The sequence below is a fragment of the Microtus oregoni genome, unplaced genomic scaffold (assembly GCF_018167655.1).
Source record: "Microtus oregoni isolate MIOR12 unplaced genomic scaffold, Mior012 000006F_ref0000085, whole genome shotgun sequence".
NCBI lineage: Eukaryota > Metazoa > Chordata > Mammalia > Rodentia > Cricetidae > Microtus > Microtus oregoni.
Window position 1 is genome coordinate 53,843,183 of NW_024543065.1, and position 19,929 is coordinate 53,863,111.

At 51.9% G+C, this 19,929-nt stretch overlaps 1 protein-coding gene across 1 annotated transcript in view; it reads left to right on the plus strand.

Moving 5' to 3' along the window:
- The window catches only part of Megf8 (multiple EGF like domains 8), a 48,597-nt gene that overhangs the window by 12,814 nt on the left and 15,854 nt on the right, over nt 1–19,929 (plus strand). Inside the window, exons 9-30 of the mRNA XM_041654828.1 lie at nt 1,234–1,388; nt 1,651–1,770; nt 2,309–2,453; nt 2,534–2,697; nt 4,479–4,679; nt 5,039–5,239; nt 6,007–6,243; nt 6,983–7,101; nt 7,183–7,314; nt 7,401–7,514; nt 7,751–7,999; nt 8,457–8,656; nt 8,951–9,161; nt 9,258–9,507; nt 10,144–10,276; nt 12,813–13,060; nt 13,148–13,258; nt 13,395–13,513; nt 13,729–13,936; nt 14,510–14,690; nt 15,209–15,372; nt 15,902–16,046. Coding sequence (XP_041510762.1) covers nt 1,234–1,388; nt 1,651–1,770; nt 2,309–2,453; nt 2,534–2,697; nt 4,479–4,679; nt 5,039–5,239; nt 6,007–6,243; nt 6,983–7,101; nt 7,183–7,314; nt 7,401–7,514; nt 7,751–7,999; nt 8,457–8,656; nt 8,951–9,161; nt 9,258–9,507; nt 10,144–10,276; nt 12,813–13,060; nt 13,148–13,258; nt 13,395–13,513; nt 13,729–13,936; nt 14,510–14,690; nt 15,209–15,372; nt 15,902–16,046 — 3,807 coding nt within the window. The remainder of the gene's footprint in view (nt 1–1,233; nt 1,389–1,650; nt 1,771–2,308; nt 2,454–2,533; nt 2,698–4,478; nt 4,680–5,038; nt 5,240–6,006; nt 6,244–6,982; nt 7,102–7,182; nt 7,315–7,400; nt 7,515–7,750; nt 8,000–8,456; nt 8,657–8,950; nt 9,162–9,257; nt 9,508–10,143; nt 10,277–12,812; nt 13,061–13,147; nt 13,259–13,394; nt 13,514–13,728; nt 13,937–14,509; nt 14,691–15,208; nt 15,373–15,901; nt 16,047–19,929) is intronic.

A 19,929-nucleotide genomic window follows, 5' to 3' on the forward strand; every position in this document is an offset into this window, starting at 1 on the left:
CAGCCTGCAGGAGTTTGTTCTCTCCTTCTACCATGTGGGTCCCAAACATTGAACTCAGGTTACCAGACTTGGTGGCAGGCTCTTTTATGAGATGAACAATCTCAGTGGCCTCTTGCTTGCCTTTTGTAGGTGTCCCCAATAACTGTTTAATTGTATCACTCGCTTCCCATTCTCAGAGGGCTCTGTAATCCCATCATTCAGGAGGTTGGATTTGAGACTAGCTCAGGGCTACAGATGGAGATCCTGTGTCAAAAGGGGGGAGGGGCTAGAGAGATGGCTAAGAGGTTAAGAGAACTGGCTATTCTTCAGAGGACCGCAGTTCAATTCCCAGTACCCACATGACAGCTCAAAACTGTCTGTAACTCTAGTTCCAGGGGACTTGACACCCTCACACAGACATTCATTCGGGCAAAAACCAATGCACATACAATTAAATAAATCTCTAAAAAAAAAAAAAGCCCAGTGTAGTGGCACACGCCTTTAATGCCTTTAATCTCAACACTTAGGAGGCAGAGACAGGTGGATCTCTGAGTTCAAGGCCAGTCTGGTCTACAGAGCAAGTTCCAGGACAGCTAGGACTGCTCAGAGAGACCCTATCTCAGATAGACAGACGCGTAGATAAATAGAAAAATAGAAAGAACCCAGAAACCAAAGCAAAATAAAACAAAAATACCCAGAGGGAGAAGACTCCTCTTTCCTAGGAATTGCAGGAATTGGGTTCCTCATTTTGAGTTCTGACTGGCAGATTTGAACCAGGAGAGGTGGAACAGCTCTGTACAGGTCTTTTGGACTGGGGATGGGAAACCCTGGTTTTCCCCAGAATGTCGGGGAAGTCACCAGAGGGGAGCCTTATGCTGCTGGGTCATGTGGGCAGGTGAGGCCTCAGCTTCTGGGACTCCCCTTCCTGTCCTCCGAGCTCCACAAGGGTAGAGGTGATTCTTTTCATGGGGAAAGAAACCAGGACTTGGCAAGGTTGGGTCTCCTGCCTAAAAACTCATGTGTGATTTGAGTCCTTGTCTGTTGCAAAGATCATGCTTTATTTGAGACAGTTTGCACAGGGGCATTGGGCTTCTGAGAGAAGGGAGAGTATAAACCAGTGCTGAGCCAGGCAGGCCAGGAGGGTTTCCTTGCTAGGTAGGAGCTGAAACAGCAATAGTCTAGCTAGGCTGTTGGAAGAGCTAGAATCTGGAAGGCAGAAGCTGGGGAAGGTCTTACCTTGTGACTGCATTCTAGGCCGAGCAGCACCTCCTAGTGGCCGTTACTCACATGTGGCAGCTGTGCTTGGCGGCAGTGTCCTGCTGGTGGCTGGGGGATATAGTGGCCGGCCTCGTGGGGACTTGATGGCCTACAAGGTGCCCCCCTTCGTGTTTCAGGCACCTGCTTTGGATGTGAGCGCTGGGGTGACAGGGAGAGGGGGGCTGTGGGAGGAGGTGGCATGGTCTCTACAGATAAGGGGTGAAGTGGAGAGCAGTGGGAAGAACAGGGTGTTCTGTAATATAGGTTTTCTTTCCCAGGGCTCAGGGAGAATGGGCTGGGGTCCTTAAGGCACTGAATGATAGGGATTACCTGGGACAAACACAGGGGTAAAGTTGGCAGACAGCTCCAGGTCTTTGAGAGCAGTGTTGCTTCCTGTGTCCCGTGTCTCTGCAGTACCACTTGGACTATTGTTCCATGTACACAGACCATAGCGTCTGCTCCCGAGACCCGGAATGTAGCTGGTGTCAGGGGGCTTGCCAAGCAGCCCCTCCTCCCGGGACCTCCTCAGGAGCGGTGAGTGACTGCCCCGGGCCCCCTGTCTACTATCACAGAGGCCTGCCTTTAACTCTCCCTGCCTAAACGGTCAGCCTTCTAAGGTCCTCATTTCTGCCTCCTGCCTCACCCATCCAGAGCCTTTACCTCTCCTAAACCCTGAGCCCCTTTGACCTTAGGAACCTGGTCCTGGATACCTGAGCCCTTGTTCTTGGTTTCCTGTCGAGCTGTGGTTCTCAGCCTCCCTAACACTGTGGCCCTTGTATACAGTTCCTCATGCTGTGGTGACCCCAGCTATAAAGTATATTAGTTGCTTCTTCATAACTATAGTGTTGCTACTGTTAGGAATTGTAATATAAATACCTAATATGCAGGGATGGTCTAGGTGACCCTTGTAAAAGGGTCATTCAGCCCCCAAAGGGGTTGTGACCACAGGCTGAGAACTGCTGCTATAGGCCATCCCTGCTCCAGTTTCCTGTTGGCCAGCCCATGTACCCACAGTTCTCAGCTCTCCTGAGTTCCAGAGGACAGTATGCATTGACTCTACTCTTTCCTACAGTGTCCAGCGGCCAGCTGTCTGGGCCTAGGCCGCCTCCTAAGTGACTGCCAAGCTTGTCTAGCCTTCAGTAGCCCCACAGCTCCTCCCCGGGGACCCGGGGCCCTAGGTTGGTGTGTGCACAATGAGAGCTGCCTTCCTAGGCCTGGTGAGTGTCAATAGTAGTGGGGGAGGGGCTCAGAGTCCCTCACACTGACCCTCCAGCCTCCCACACTTCTGTTCTCTCAGAGCAGGCCCGCTGCCGAGGGGAGCAGATCTCAGGCACCGTGGGCTGGTGGGGGCCAGCGCCTGTCTTCGTTACTTCCCTGGAGGCCTGTGTCACCCAGAGCTTCCTGCCTGGCCTGCACCTGCTCACCTTCCAGCAGCCCCCCAACGCCTCTCAGCCTGACAAGGTGGGGGCCAGGGGATAAAGTTGACAGTTATGAACCTAGAGTTGCTTCTTTTCAAATAAGTCTTTGGGGGATAGTACTGGGGATGGAACCCAGGGCTTTGTGCATGCTAAATATGCATACCACCACCAAGCCAGACGTTAACCCTTCCTGTAACTGTTTCTGTTTCACTGTAACCAAGTGAAGTGCTGTAACTTCACTTGGATTTCAAGCTGTGATCCCAGCACTTGGGAATCTAAGGCAAGAGAGAAGAGTCTTGAATTCTAAGTCAGCCTGTCCTATATAGTGACACTGTGTCTCAAAAACAAAACAAAAATCCAAAGCACTTCATTCCACGTTGGTGGAGAAGGCATGGTGACCAGAATGCGAGGCAGTGATGAGGCGAATTCTGCAACTCAGCTCGCTTTCCGGTTTTGTTTCCGCTGGCATCACTCACGTTTTGAGTGTGTCTTTCCACCTCCGTTCCCTCACACGCATGCTCGGAGATTTGTCTCCTGGATGGTGAATCCTGTGTCGTTGACAGTCATGAGCCACCACAGCAAACAAGGTCGTGGTGATGCTCTTGCCTCTGCCTCCAGACTCAGCCTGCGTTGTCTTAATATATCCAAGTAGGCCTTCCCATAACAGAACTTAGGAAATACTTCCACTCTTTTTCGTTAGTTGGTATTTCTTTTGAGACAGAGTCTTGATATGTTTCCCAGGCTGGCCTTGGTAGCCCAGGCTCACGTGATCCTCCCTTGGCTGCCTTCTGAAGAACTGGCACTGTAAGGCACGCGTTCCCGTGTGCCCCCTTTTCCCTTCCTGAGGAGCCTAGACAGGCCTTGGGCTTTCTGTATGCCTGAGGCTGATCTGCCTTCCTCCACCTCCTGAGGAAAGGAGTCACAAGCCTCTGCCACAGTGCCAGCTCACTCTTCTTATTTTGGATGGTTATATAATATTCTGTTTACATTTAAATGCTATACTTGTATGGGCTTATTTAATTATTGCTTTTGGGAGAAGGTCTAGCTGTGTAGTCCTGGCTGGCCTCTGTCCTTCTGCCTAAGTCTCCCAAGTACTGGGTTTATAGGTGTGGTCCAACAAGTCCAGGTCCTGTGAGTTACATAAATAGTCTCGTGATGAGTACTTGGGTTGTTCTGTTCTGCTGTTACAGATTCACACCCTGTGTGCTGTGTTGTTACTAGGAATGCTGGGCCTAGCCTTGGAAGGGCTGGTGAGAGAGCAGGGAACTGAGGACAAAGATGCCAAAGGGTCCAGCCTTCAAGCTTAAAGGACATGTTTTTTGTGTTGTTTTTGTTTGGGATAGGTTCTTACTATGTAGCCCTGGATAGCCTAGAACTCCCTAGGTAGGCCAGGTTGGCTTTGAACTCACAACTAGCTGCCTGCTTCTGTCTCCCAAGAGAGGACAGCTTTGTGGAGATGACTGTTTTCTTCTACGTTATATAGGTTCTGGGGACCAAACTCAGGTCTCTGGGCTTGCATGGCAGCCACCTTTACCCCCCAGGCATCTTGCTGGCCCCTTAGTCTTTTGAGTTTTGCTATGACCTGAAGAAGAGGTTGGCTTGGGGGTCCAGGTAGAACCTGTTTATACTGTCTGAATTTGGTCTTGACACTTTTTCTAGAGGGATAATGGGCAAGCTGCCTAAATTCAGTGCCCTGTCTCAGTTTCTCATTGATGAGGGTGATTTGGCCTGTCTTCTCTGGTACTGGTCTGGCCTGAGGGGTGTGGGTACTTAGTGATGGTCCAGAGAGGTACTTATATACACACCCCACCTCCAATGGTACAGGTCTCCATTGTCCGAAGTACAACTATCACCTTGACACCCAGCCCGGAGACAGATGTATCCTTGGTCTACCGAGGCTTCATCCACCCTCTGCTGCCAGGAGGGCCAGGAGGCCCTGGGGCTGAGGATGTGGCTGTGTGGGCTCGGGCCCAACGCCTCCATGTCCTGGCCCGGATGGCCAAAGGCCCAGACACTGAGAACATGGTAAGGGATTCTAGAGTATCCTGAGGTGATTTTTGGTAAATATGGTCTTGAGTGTGATTTGAGGCATCTGTGGTGATGTCAGGGTTCTGGGGGACAGTGGGGAGCATTCAGACATGGGGTGTATCCTTAAAGGAAGATGGGGTTTTCATTTGTGAGCAGAATTTGGGAAGATTCTTGGAAGGATGGGGAAGGTTTGAGTGACAAATGAGATTCCCCTGAGGAGGAGGAGGTTGGTTGTGGGGAGGATGGCAGCTTCTTGAAGTTGAAGAAGGAAGAGCTGGTGCCTCAGAAGGGAGGATTGGTGGTTTGAAGGAGAGTGGAGAGGTGTGAGGTCCTGTCTGTTGCTCACCCCACTGCAGGAGGAGGTGGGGCGCTGGGTGGCTCAACAAGAGAAGGAGACACGGCGTCTGCAGCGCCCTGGCTCTGCTCGCCTCTTCCCACTACCTGGGCGAGGCCACAAGTATGCCGTGGAGATCCGAGGCCAGCTCAATGGCTCGGCAGGCCCTGGGCACAGCGAGCTCACTCTCCTGTGGGACCGGACTGGAGTGCCAGGAGGCAGCGTGAGTATCTAGTATCCTTCTCTATTCCTAGGCTCTGGCTTCAGATCCTCTGGGCTTTCCAAGTCTTAAGTGACAAAATCTTAAGTCACTTGATCCTGACCTGAACTCCTGGCTTTAACTTTGAACATCACCTTGAACCTACCAGACTCTAATATTTGGTCCCAGGCCCTGATATGATTTCTATAGTCTTCTTTTGGAAGATAGTAGGAGGGAAGCCAGGACCTTGTGCATTCTAGCAAGTGTTCTACCACTGAGCCACACCCCAGCCCCTCACTGGGGGATTCTAGGCAGGGGCTCTACCACTGAGTCACACCCCAGCCCGTCATTGGGGGATTCTAGGTAGGGGCTCTACCACTGAGCCACACCCCAGCCCCTCATTGGGGGATTCTAGGCAGGGGCTGTACCACTGAGCCATGCCCCAGCCCCTCACTGGGGGATTCTAGGCAGGAGCTCTACCACTGAGCCACACCCCAGCCCCTCACTGAGGGATTCTAGGCAGGGGCTCTATCCTTGTGCCCCCTCCAACCTCTCATTTGTGGATTCTAGACAAGTGCTTTACTCCTGAGGTACACCTAATCCCCACTCATTCCATCCTCTCTCCAGATCTGACTCCTCCCTGACCCCTGTCCTCTACTCTTTGACCTCTAGAGTCCTTCAGACCCTGCCCCTTTCCTGTGCCAGTTTCCTGAGTTGTCATTGTAGTTCTCATGCGGTCACCACCTCCAGTTGACCCCAAACCTGACTCCTTCCTGTATGCCCTGCCCCAGGAGATCTCCTTCTTCTTCTTGGAGCCCTACCGCTCTTCGGCCTGCACCTCCTACTCCTCCTGCCTAGGCTGCCTGGCTGATCAGGGCTGTGGCTGGTGCCTCAACAGTGCCACCTGTCACCTGCGCCAGGGAGGAGCCCACTGTGAGGATGACGGGACCGGCGAGTCCCTGCTGGTGCTGGTACCTGCCCTCTGTCCACTCTGTGAGGAGCATCGAGACTGCCATGCTTGCACCCAGGTGTCTGCTGGGATAGGTTCCCTTAGAGGTGGCACAGACCGTAGAGGGGTCTTGGTGAGGGCAGATGGTAGGGAGTAGAGGAGGTGGGACTGGAAGAGATGGGCACCTGGGAGTTGGAGTATGCCCCGTGGCAGAGGTCAGAAAAATCATTGAGCGTTCTTCACCAGGGGAAGGTGGATGTTTGCCCGCTTGACTGTCATCAGCCTGGAGAAAGTGGTCAGGCCTGCTAGCTCCAGCTGGGGACATCCAGCTTCCTCTGCTCTGCTGCCCGTTTCTAGGGACAGTTTGTTCCAGTGATTTGCAGGGAGGCCATGGGTCCCAGACTCTCCTGGTCATTCAGTCCGGTGCAGAGCTGTGTTTCATTGACTAGAAATTGATCCTTTTTCTTTTTGATACTCAGTCTTGCTATTTAGCCTGGGTTGGCCTCCAACTCATGATCCTTTTGCCTCCATCTCCCAAGTGCTGGGTTTACTGGTACGTGGCACCATGTTGGACTGCCAATTGGGTTTTGTGTTGGCTCCTGGTCTAGTGGCTGAGGTTGCCTTTCTCCCCCATTAAATCTACCTGCGCCCCCACTCCTGACAGAAGTGCCGTTATCCAGAGAGGTGAAGTGAAGGCTAGGTAGACAGATGCATGGCTGTGGCTGAAGATGGTTGCAGGTGGACCAGGGGCAGGAGGGAGTGGCCGCTGGATTCTGAGCAGATGATGGCTGAGTTCTGACCTTGTCCCCCCACCCCAGGACCCCTTCTGTGAGTGGCATCAGAGCACCAGCCGCAAAGGGGATGCAGCATGCAGCCGGCGAGGCCGCGGTCGAGGTGCTCTGAAGAATCCAGAGGAATGCCCCCCACTTTGTAGCCAGTGAGTCCAGCTAGGACTGGGAGGGGGCGGGCGTGCATGGGGGTGTGGGCTGTGGTGACCTGGGCCTGCTTTCACCCACAGACGCCTGACCTGTGAGGACTGCCTGGCCAACTCTAGCCAGTGTGCCTGGTGTCAGTCCACGCACACCTGCTTCCTGTTTGCTGCCTACCTGGCCCGGTACCCACATGGGGGCTGCCGTGGCTGGGACGACAGGTACGCTAAAGGGTTGGACTGGTGAGGTGGAGCTCCCAGCAGGGGAATGTCCTGGGCTCTGACCCCTAGCCCTTGTCACTCTGCAGTGTGCATTCAGAGCCACGGTGCAGGAGCTGCGGTGGCTTCCTGACTTGTCACGAGTGTCTGCAGAGCCACGAATGTGGTTGGTGTGGCAATGAAGACAACCCCACTCTGGGACGGTGAGGGACTTGGCTGGTTGGGTGGGTCTCCTGGCTTTCCCAGCTAAATGTTTTTAATGACTGGTTTCTCTGCCCTGTTTCCACCCTCTGTCCTGTAACTGCCCTCCTATTTCCTTATTGCCATCTGTGTCTTCTCCTTTGCTTTCCTGCTCTCTTTCCTGTCTCTTCCTGTCTGTCACTGTTCCCTGTTGTCTCGTATTTCTATATTGTACCCCCTCTGATCTCTCACCCCACAGGTGCCTACAAGGGGACTTCTCTGGACCGCTGGGTGGGGGGAACTGCTCCTTGTGGGTGGGAGAAGGCCTGGGACTGCCTGTGGCTCTCCCTGCCCGCTGGGCTTATGCCCGCTGTCCAGACGTAGATGAATGCCGCCTGGGCCTGGCGAGGTGTCACCCACGGGCGACCTGCCTGAACACGCCTCTCAGCTATGAGTGTCACTGCCAGCGTGGATACCAGGGCGATGGCATCACACACTGTAACCGCACGTGAGTGAGATGTGGGTTGCCATAAAAATGTTGCCTCAGGGCTGGAGCTCAAGATAGAGGGAGGAAGCCGTCATGGTACTGGGCTCTCAGTAGAACTGGTATCCCCAGTTAGCATGGAGTTTTCACCTTGCAGAAGTGGAATAGCCGGATGCCCGAGGTAACCTTTTACCATAGGAACAGGATGCACCTGGGTTGTGGGCCATAACCTTCAGAATTGCCGTGGAGATGGAAGAGGACCTAGTTAGAAGGGAGTTTTCCTAGTGGTGCTATGTGGTTTCTATGGAGACAGGTATCACCATGTGTGATAGGGTTGTCTTGGAAACAGGTTTACTTGCACAGCACAGGACCATGGGAAGAAGCAGCTGCTAGTGAGAGTGTTGCAGTGGGTGGAGATGGTGGGGTGCTTTGAGGACTCTGCACCCACCAGTTCTCCTCCACCTCCACCATGATTCTTCAGGTGCCTGGAAGACTGTGGCCACGGTGTGTGTAGCGGTCCCCCAGACTTCACTTGCATGTGTGACCTCGGTTGGACCTCTGATCTGCCCCCACCCACACCTGCCCCAGGACCCCCTGCCCCACGTTGCTCTCGAGACTGTGGCTGCAACTTTCACAGCCACTGCCGCAGGCGGGGACCTGGCTTTTGTGATGAGTGCCAGGGTAAGCCACCGTGGTCTGAGTCTCATGGTCAGCCTTGCAGGAACACCCCACTCTCCTTTTCATGACTCCAGCATCTTCCTCTCCGAGTCTCTCTGGAGGTTGTGTTGTGATCCCTGCCATAGTCCCTGCTCCTGTCCCATCTCTCTGATCTGGCCTCACTCCCTTCTTTAGGGGCTTGCTGTTTCTTCCCTAGCCTAGGCCTTGTTTGACTCTTTGAAGCAACTTGGGAGGGGGTCTGGGCCCCTTCATGTCCTTGCTCTTGACTTTGTGTCCTACCTCCTGGGACCTCCACAGATTGGACATGGGGGGAGCATTGTGAGCGGTGCCGGCCTGGCAGTTTTGGCAATGCAACGGGCTCTGGTGGCTGCCGACCCTGCCAGTGTAACGGGCATGGAGACCCACGCCGTGGCCACTGTGATAACCTCACTGGTCTCTGCTTCTGCCAGGACCATACTGAGGGGGCCCATTGTCAGATCTGCTCTCCAGGATACTATGGGGACCCCCGGTAAGTCAAGAACCCATGGGGCTGGGCAGAGAGGGGTTAGGGACTCCATGGGGTGAGACAGGAGTGCGGTGACACTGTCTCTCCTCTGTTCTGCAGAGCTGGTGGATCCTGCTTCCGGGAGTGTGGGGGTCGTGCCCTCCTCACCAATGTGTCCTCAGTGGCTCTGGGCTCCCGCCGCTTTGGGGGACTGCTGCCTTCAGGTGGTGGGGCAGCAAGAGCTGGACCTGGCCTCTCCTACTGTGTGTGGGTTGTCTCAGCCACGGAAGTGCTACAGCCCTGTGCTCCTGGGACTCTCTGTCCCCCACTCACTCTAACCTTCTCTCCAGACAGCAGCACCCCCTGCACTGTGAGCACTGAGGGGACTAGGGTTCAGTTTATAAGTCAGAACCATGTCCCCTTCCCAATCTGGACCCCCTAAATAGATCCTGACCCCATCATTGGTTTGTTTGTTTGATCCTGCATGTCTAAAACTGTTTGTCGGGTCATCTCGCCCTTTGTTCTCGGCTCTAAGGTCCTCCCATTTCCCAGTTCTTTTCTGTTTCCTGAGCTCCTGCCTCTCATTCTTCAGATCCTCCAGCACCTCCTCCCCGACCAGCAGGGTCAGTTCTTACACCTCTGTGCCCTCCCTTGTTCATTAGAAGTGACTTCCACTACTGTGTATTGAGGGAGAGGTTTGGTGCCAGTGTGTCTGGTTTGTTAGCTGTGTCTGCTTTGGACACAGGATGGGAGGGGCAGCCTCCGTGCTCCAGACGTAATGGTCGACCCTGTGTGTTCAGATAGTCCATTCCCTAGATTCACATGGCTTTCTCCCATTCTCATTTTCTCATGTTCTCTCTCTGGTGTAGACTCTTAACGTAGAGCCTAGACTCACAGCGAACTCACAGTCTGCATTACCTCCCGTGTAGCTGAGATTGGAAGCACATTTACTGCACTCCCCCAGCCTCCACGCAGATCCATAACTCTTGTTTCTGGACCGTTTCAGCTGAGCTACGTCCTGGCCTTTGATGGGTTCCCACGCTTCCTGGACACTGGCGTCGTGCAGTCAGACCGGAGCCTCATTGCTGCCTTCTGTGGCCAGCGGCGGGACAGACCCCTCACGGTGCAGGCTTTGTCTGGTATGGGAGCTTGATGGAGTGGGATCGCTTTGTCTTGGGCATCTCTTCATCCTTCAGTGTTGGTACAGAATCCAGGCCAGGGTCCCTTGGGTGCTAGGCACATTCTCTCCCGCTGGGCCCCATTTCTAGCTCTCACTGGTGGATTCTAGTCAGGTGTTTTCTCTCCAGCTCCATCTCAACCCTCGTTCTGAGCTTTTATTTTTTTTTCTTTTTAAACTGGGCTTTGTATCCCATGCTTCTGCACCTATCACTGATTGGGCATAGGACCTGGGTCCCAGCTCAGGGACTGACGTGGGTTGCAGGTGACAGCACTCCTTTCTCTCCTGGACTGTGCTGGAGAGAAACAGAACTTTGCTGACCAGGCTGGTTCTGGAGAAAGGGACAAGTAGGGTCTGTCTGTGAGGCACTTCCACTGTCGCTGGTGACCCTTGCACTTCTCAACCAGAGTTGTGTTCCTTGGGGGACATTTGACAATGTCTGGACACATTTTGAATGACAGTGAGGGATACTTCTGTCATCTGGCAGGTAGACACAGATGCCACTGTTCACAAGAGTGTTCACACCAAAGAATTGCCCAACCCTCAGCAGCCACCTGGCTGAGAGGAGGAGAAACTTAGGAGATGGAGACGCGGGAGAGGGAGTACCCAGGAAGACCTGGCCTCCTGTGCTGCTTTCAGCAGCTCAGCTGTTGGGACTGGAGAAAAGGGTGGATTGGAGCCAGTTTGCTGTAGCATGTGTGAAACCCAGGCCATGAGGGACTCTCGCACTGAGTTGGCCTGAGTCAGACATGGGTACATGTGCTCCCTCATGGACTGGGGAGGGGGACAAACTGCCTCTTTGACTAGGCAGTGGGCAGGAATGGGCCCTGTCTCACCATGGGAGCTGGAGCCAGGCAAAACTTATTATTTTTTTCTTTCTTTCTTTCTTTCTTTCTTTTTTTCTTTCTTTCTTTTTTTTATTTTTATTTTTTTGAGACAGGGTTCCTCTGTAGCTTTGGAACCTGTCCTGGAACTAGCTTTTGTAGACCAGGTTGGCCTTGAATTCACTGAGATCCACTTGCCTCTGCCCCCAGAGTGCTGGGATTAAAGGTGTGCACCACCACTGCCTGGCCCAGGCAAAGCTTCTTTAAAGAGGGGAATTGGGCTAGAAGCGAGGTCAGAGGCATGGGAGGGCAGCTTTTCCAGGCAGAGGAGTAGCAGGAGCCAGGCTCTGAGAGCAGGCTGGAGGGGCCAGTGCTAGGGTGTACAGGATGGCAACAGTGGGAGATCCTGAGTTCAGAGGAGTCTCTAGGGCCCTATTCGTACCAGAAAGGAAGTGTTTTTATTTGAAATAAGGTCTCACTATGAAGGCTAGGGTCGCTCAGACTCATTGCAGTCCTGTTTCTTCAGCTTTCCTAGTAATGGAATTGTTACAGGGGTAAGCCACTGTGTCTGCTCTCATTTCCTCCATTCCTTCCTTTGTTGAGTCAGGGTTGGTCTCAGCCTAGGTCAGCCTCGGTCAGTGTAGTTGAGGATGACCTTGAACTCCTGATCCTCCTGCCTGCGTCTCCCTGGTGTTGGGATAATGGGTGTGCACCTCCCTGCCAGGTTTTATGTGGTGCTGAGAACTGAACCCAGGCCTGTGTCCATGCTAGGCAAGCATTCCACAACCTGAGCCAGCTACATCTTAGCGACTGGCTTTTTCTTTTTGTTGCTCAGAATGGCCTTGAACTCCCGAGGCTCCTGAGTGCTGGGATTGCCATGTGCACCACTGCAGTTCTATGTCTCAGGAGAGCTGCTCTTGCTGAAGAGCACTGGGAACTGTGGGAGGTTTGCAGATTCACTGCTGTAAAGATCTCAAGGGCTGCTGGAGGGTAGAACATCAGGCAGCCAGGAGGCAGCGGGGGATGCTACTGGTGTCCAGGGAGATGAGACGCAAGTTCAATGACAGCTTGAAACATAACAAGCAGTGGCTAAATAGAAATCTAGGCTTTATTTTTTGATTGTGTGTGTGTGTGTGCGTGGTGGCAGAGATAGTCCATGGGCCTGTATAGGGTAGGTCCTTAGCTTAAGATTTAATTTGAAAATGGCTGGAATTTAGAGCCAGGTGTGGTGGCGCACTCCTGTAATCCCAGCCCTTGGGAGGAAGAGGCAGGAGGATTAGGAGCTCAAGGTTCTCCTCAGCAACAGAGTGAGTTCAGGGCCAGCCCTAGCTACACAAGACCTTTCTAAAAGACAACCTCCCCACTCAAAACTTAAGTGTCTTGCTGGGCAGTGGTGGTGCGCGCCTTTAATCCCAGCAGTCTGACGGCACAGCAGGTGGTTCTCTTGAGTTTGAGACCAGCCTGGTCTACAGAGCGAGTTCCAGGACAGCCAGGACTACATAGAGAACTCCTGTCTTGAAAAAAAAAACTCAAAAACCTAAAGTGTGTGGAACCTGATAGACTGGGTAGGGGGGCTATGTGTAAATGCGGGTTTTCACGGTAGTCCTTGTTCGCCAGCATGGCATCAGTGCCCAGACTGGGGCTCCAGCCAGCCCCCCACCTCTTCCCCCACAGGGCTACTTGTGTTGCACTGGGAGGCCAATGGCTCCTCGTCCTGGGGCTTCAACGCTTCTGTGGGCTCTGCCCGATGTGGATCAGGGGGTCCTGGCAGCTGCCCTGTTCCTCAGGAATGTGTGCCCCAGGATGGGGCTGCAGGTGCTGGGCTCTGCCGCTGTCCTCAGGGCTGGGCTGGCCCTCACTGCCGCATGGCTCTGTGTCCTGAGAACTGCAATGCCCACACCGGGGCAGGAATCTGTAACCAGGTACAGGTGGGACAGGTGGGATGGGAACTGCCAGGTGGGGTGGAGTGATGTTCAGGGCTCCTCTGAGCTTCTTTCTGCTGTCCCCAGAGCCTAGGCGTATGCATCTGTGCTGAGGGCTTTGGGGGCCCAGACTGTGCCACAAAGCTGGATGGTGGACAGTTGGTCTGGGAGACGCTCATGGACAGCCGCCTCTCAGCTGTGAGTTATAGCAACACTTTGTCCTGTGGGTCAGTCTTCCACCTCTATTCTTGGGAGTGCCCGTAAACCCTCCACCTAGGGCTGGCACTTTGTCATGACCCTGACCTGACCTCCAGCATCCTCATTCCCACTCCAGGACACTGCTAGCCGCTTCCTCCACCGCCTGGGACACACTATGGTAGAGGGACCTGATGCCACCTTGTGGATGTTTGGGGGCCTAGGTCTGCCCCAGGGCCTGCTGGGAAACCTGTACAGGTAAGGACAGCTGAGATGTCTGTTAACTGGCTCACCCTAGTGATTGCAGGAAAACCTCTTGGGTGAGGGACACCTCAAAGGTGGTGGGGACACTTGTTATAGGAAACTCACCTGATTGTGGGCACCAGGGGATCAGCCCAAAGGGGTGCTAGGACATCTTTAAGGATGTGGGGAGTGTGACTGCTTAGAAAAACATGTTCTGATCTTGGCTCCAGGTATTCAGTCAGTGAGCGCAGGTGGACACAGATGCTGGCAGGAGCTGAGGACGGGGGCCCAGGCCCGTCACCCCGCTCCTTCCATGCAGCTGCCTATGTGCCTGCTGGCCGTGGTGCCATGTATCTACTGGGGGGCCTCACAGCTGGGGGTGTTACCCGTGACTTCTGGGTCCTTAACCTCACTACCCTGCAGTGGAGACAGGAGAAGGTAAGCCTCTGTCTCCACCCTAACCCTGTCCTCACAATGGGTCCAACAGTTCCTTTGAGTTTCATTACCAGAGGGATCTGTCCTCAGGGTTTCAACAGAAGTGTGGGAATAGTGCCTGGGAGTGTATCTTAGTGGTAGAGCCCCTGCCTAGAATCCCCCAGTGAGGGGCTGGAGGTGTGGCTCAGTGGTAGTTCCTTTGTTTAGCTTACACCAGGTCCTGGGATCAATCCCTAGCACCACGGTAGGGTAGGGAGTTGTGAAATTGAATTTACTGGTTAACCTAGGTTAAATATTTGTAGTTACAAGCTGATCTCTGGACAAGGGCCTGGGACACTCCGGTTGGCCTATGGGCTGTAGTTCCACCCAACTACAGAGAGAACAGAGGAGTAATTATGGACTTTTGGTTATGCCTGGAGAAGTGGGTGTGGAGTGGGCAGAAGCTACCTGGGCCCTGGCAGGCCAGGGTCTGCACAGTCCTGTGGAGTTCTACTCCTTAGCTGGGGCTGATCTTATGTCTCTGTAAAGCGAGTCTTCCTCCACCCCTTTGGGTGACACTAGTCCTCTATCTTACAGGCTCCTCAGAACATGGAATTGCCGGCTGTTGCTGGTCACACCCTTACCGCCCGTCGAGGCCTTTCTCTGCTCTTGGTGGGTGGCTACTCTCCCGAAAATGGCTTCAATCAGCAGTTGTTGGAGTACCAGCTGGCAACTGGCACCTGGGTATCTGGAGCCCAGAGTGGGACACCCCCAACAGGTGAGGCTGCCATGGAAACTGTCTGGACTGTACTTAAGCTTCTGGTCTCCTCCCACATTCTGATCACGGCTCATTGTATTTAAAAAAACAAAAAGCCAAAACCCAAAAAACTCCTTGCTGTCTTTTGGCTCCAGGTAGCTTTCCAGGGACACAACTTTGGCGTGTTCAGTTTCTCTGCTTACCTCCCTTAGTGTGGCTGCCATCTCCTTCCCCAGGTCCTAAGATCTGCAACTCTCAGGGGCTCTTTTTTCCTTTCTGTCCTCTCCCCTGTGTCTCCTGCAGCCTTGACCACCACCTGTCAGACATTCTGCCACCCTGCCTCCCTTCTCCTACCGTGTGACATCTTCCCAACCATTGGCTATTCTTCCTAGGGCTGTCTCCTAGACCCTAAGGAGAGGGAAAGAATGAAGGTCTCCCCAAGTCTCTGGCCACAGGGCCATTCAGGAAGGGATCAGGGGACATTCCTGGCTGCCAGCCATTCCTTCCCTGCCATCTCTGTGGTCCTTCTGCCCCTCCAGGTCTCTATGGTCATTCTGCAGTCTACCACGAGGCCACCGACTCCCTCTATGTGTTTGGAGGTTTCCGCTTCCATGTGGAACTGGCAGCGCCTTCCCCGGAGCTCTACTCTCTACATTGTCCTGACCGCACCTGGAGCTTGCTCGCACCTTCTCAGGGGGCAAAGGTTAGGACAGCTGGCTATAGCCACAGAAGGGAGGTTCCCCAAGCACTGGCTTTCCCCACCCAGATTCCTGCCTCCTGTTCCTTCTTTTCAGTCCCCTGTGCCGAACTATGATAATGGCAAGAATCCTTGGCCAGGAAATCAGAGGCATGGTTTCTGCCCCAGCACCACCCTGACAGATCTCCTCCCCTTCTTCAGCCCCCCATCTATGGTATCCTGTAACCTCTGCCTTATAAGTCTAAGGAGCCTGGTGTGGGGGAACAGGAACCTGTCAGTGCTGGTAGGGACAGTTACATGTGATGTGCACATGTCCCTAAGCCCCTCTGGGGCAGAGGGGATAGAGACCAAGTTTATAGAAAACAGAGTAGGTTGTGGGGCCCAAGGATGGTACTCCAGAATTTTCCTTTAGAAGAAGGTGAAGACAGAGGTTGAGGCAGGAGGGACATTTATGGGTGGCAGGTAGGTTGGGAAGGAGCATGTGGAGCCAAGGGTGGGACTCTGACAGGCCTGCCCTATATATGTCTCCCAACAGCCCCGTCCCCGGCTTTTCCATGCTTCAGCTCTGTTAGGAGACACCATGGTGGTCCTTGGGGGGCGCTCAGACCCTGATGAATTCAGCAGTGATGTTCTGCTCTACCAGGTCAACTGCAACACCTGGCTCCTGCCTGACCTCACACGTGAGTCCCTGTTGCTATCCCCAGGAGGCTGGGAAACATCCATGTGGAGCCCTTTCCATGGTCTGGGGAGGTCATGGTCGGGCCTCTTAGCATCCATCAGCAAAGTCTTCTTCCCTCCATATATCTAGATGATCACAGAGTTACTGTCTTATGTATGTTTGTATGTATGTATGTGTGTGTGGTTTTTTTAAATATTTATTTATTATGTATACAATATTCTGTCTGTGTGCATGTTTGCAGGCCAGAAGAGGGCACCAGACCTCTTTACAGGTGGTTGTGAGCCACCATGTGGTTTCCGGGAATTGAACTCGGGACCTTTGGAAGAGCAGGCAATGCTCTTAACCACTGAGCCATCTCTCCAGCCCATATGTGTGTGTGTTTATGTGCACATGTAGCACACGTGTGGTGGTTAGAGGTAACTTGAAGGAGTTGGTTCTCTCCTTCCACATGTGGGACCTGAGAATTGAACTCAGGTCATCAGGCTTGGTGGCTGGTGAATACTTTTCACTACTGAGCCATGTCATGGATTCTTTCTTTTTTTCTTAGAATGGTTTGTTTTGTTTATTTAATGTTTTGTTATTTTGACACATAGTCCTACTATGTCAGTTTGGCTGACCTGGACTCACTCTGTAGGCCAGCCTGGCCTTGAACTCACAGAGATCCACCTATCTCAATCCTGAGTGCTGGGATTAAAGGTGTGAGCCACCACAGAAATATTTTTTTTTTATTCTGGTTGGAAAAGTAATAGTAATCATTATACATAATTTATAAAATAGGAAGAAAAACAAAAGCTCTTAGCAACAACCACAGTTTACAGTGGAAAGTATCTGTTGACAGAGGTTTCTGTCCTGCCTGGTCCTGCAGTCATTCAGTCCCAAAGAAACACACAGAGGCCTGCATTAATTATAAACTGGTTGGCCTGTTAGCTCAGGCTTTCTTATTAATTAACTCTTAAACTGGGCTGTGGTGGTGCACGCCTTTAATCCCAGCACTGGGGAGGCAGAGGCAGGAGGATCTTTGTGAGTTCGAGACCAGTCTGGGCTACAAGAGCTAGTTCCAGGACAGGGTCCAAAACTAGAGAAACCCTGTCTCGAAAACAAACAAACAAAACAAAAACTCTTACAACTTACATTGGCCTATAATTCTTGTCTGTGCTAGCCATGTGGCTTGGTACCTTTTATCAGTGAGGCATTCTCCTCTTGCTTCCTCTTGGTCTGGGTGACTGCTGCAGACTGAGGCTTTCTTCTTCCCAGAGTTCTCCTGTTCTGGTTGCCCCGCCTATACTTCTTGCCTGGCTACTGGCATTTTGTTTCACCAATACAAGTGACAAGTCTTTACAGTGTATAAGACCATTGTCCCACAGCCAAGTATCCTTCTAGGTTTTCTGTTCACAGCTTAGAAGTAGGCTTAAATAATGGATATTCTAGGGACTGGAGAGATGGCTTAGCAGCTACGAATGCTTTCTGTATATCCATAAAGACTAGAGTTCAGATCTCAGCACCCACATAGCAAGTTGAGTGTCACACACATGCTTGTTACCTCAGCTCCAAAGCAAGCAGGAGGGTCACTGGAGCATGTTAGCTTCTGGCCTAGCTAAGGAAACTCAGGTTCAAAGTTCAGGGAGAGACCCTGCCTCAAAGGACACCTGAGAGAATGGACACACTTATATACACACTCACATTCACACACTCACACATACACGCACATTCACACCCCCCCACATACTCACACATACACACTCACAATTCATACACTCATACACATACTTATACATTCACACACACACTCCCATTCACACACATACACCCCCCCCCACACTCACACACATTCATACACAATAATCTTTTAAAAATTGGAAGTTTAAGCTGGGCGGTGGTGGCGCACGCCTTTAATCCCAGCACTTGGGAGGCAGAGGCAGGCGGATCTCTGTGAGTTCGAGGCCAGCCTGGTCTACAAAGGGAGTTCCAGGACAGGCTCCAAAGCTACAGAGAAACCCTGTCTCAAAAAACCAAAAAAAAAAAAAAATTGGAAGTTTAAATATGTTGAAATGCAGAATGTACTATAGAATAAATTTTATTTATTTTTTTTTAAATATTTATTATTTATTATGTATACAATAGTCTGTCTGTGTGTATGCCGAAGGCCAGAAGAGGGCACCAGACCTTATTACAGATGGTTGTGAGCCACCATGTGGTTGCTGGGAATTGAACTCAGGACCTTTGGAAGAGCAGGCAATGCTCTTAACCACTGAGCCATCTCTCCAGCCCTAAATTTTACTTTTTTTGAAGCTCAAAAAAAAACCTTCCGAAATAAACAGACAAAACCTCAGTGCTGTTTATTTACTTACTATTATATTTTTAATACCCAGAGTGCAGTAATTATGTGTTAGTGGAAGAATACAAGGTGGGGAGACGTCTAGATAGCTTAGAACCGGAAAGGATTTTTTTTTTTTGTAATAAGCAAAATGTTGACACTCAGACCTTGCACGTACAAGACAATTGTGTTATCACTGGTAGATTTTAGGCAAGTGCTCTAGGACTGAGCCATGTCCCCACCCCTCATTGGTGGATTCTAGGCAAGCTCTCTATCCCTGAGCCACACCCCCCACCCCCCAGCTCCTAGCCCTAGAAACTCCACAACCCATACTGCTTCTTGTAAACCTGGCTTCATTCTCTCCATCTGCTTCCCTCTCCCCAAGGAGCATAGGAATGTGCTGTGCATCACCTCCATCTCTGTTCTCACCAACATCGACAGGCCTGTCCTCCCACATCCATCTCTGTTCTCACCAACATCGACAGGCCTGTCCTCCCACCTCCAACTCTGTTCTCACCAACATCGACAGGCCTGTCCTCCCACCTCCAACTCTGTTCTCACCAACATCGACAGGCCTGTCCTCCCACCTCCAACTCTGTTCTCACCAACATCGACAGGCCTGTCCTCCCACCTCCATCTCTGTTCTCACCAACATCGACGGGTCCTGTCCTCCCACATCCATCTCTGTTCTCACCAACATCGACGGGTCCTGTCCTCCCACATCTTGTCTCCTTGGCCATATAGGCAGGATTTTGGATAAATGCCCCACCACTGAGCCACACCCCCAGCCCCTCACTGGTATTTTTGAGATAGGGGTTCTACTGCTGAGCCACACCTCCCGTCCTCACTGATGAATGTCCAACGTGAGCTCTGTTGCTAAATCATGACCTCAGACCCTCTCTAACGTTTTCATTTCTTTGTGTACTGTGTAGCGGCTTATGTTTCTAGAACCTATGTTCTCTGTGTTTTCGCCTTCCCTTTTTCCATTCTTGCCCTCTCTAATTTCCTTTTACTCTGAATCAACCTTTCTAAGATTCATTCTATCTTGGATTAAAAAAACCCAGATATTAATTTATGTAATATGAAATTTAAACCATTTAAAATGGTCAGTAGAGCTTTGTGTGTAGCCAAGTGGCAGAGTGCTTGCTTGGCATGCACAGTGCCTTGGCTTCAGTTCCTAGCAGTGTACAAGCACACGCATGCGTGCACACACACATACATACACACTCACATACAAATAAATTATTATTCTGGTGGCATTTAGAGCTTTTACTGTCACATAGCTTTTAGTGCTGTGTGACTACCACCTCCATCTGGCTCCAAAATCTTTCTTTGCTTGTTTGTTTTTACAGTGCTATAGGTTGAGCCCATGCCTTGTGCCTGTTTGGCCAGGACTGTGTCGCTCAGCCACATACCCAGCCCACTGCTGTTCTTTTGTTTTGTTTTTTAAGATCTTTAGATATTTTATTTTACATGTATGTGTATTTGTCTGTATTTATGTATATGCACCACATGTGTGCCAGTGCCTACAGAGGTTGCAAAGATGCACCAGATCCCCTGGGATCAGACT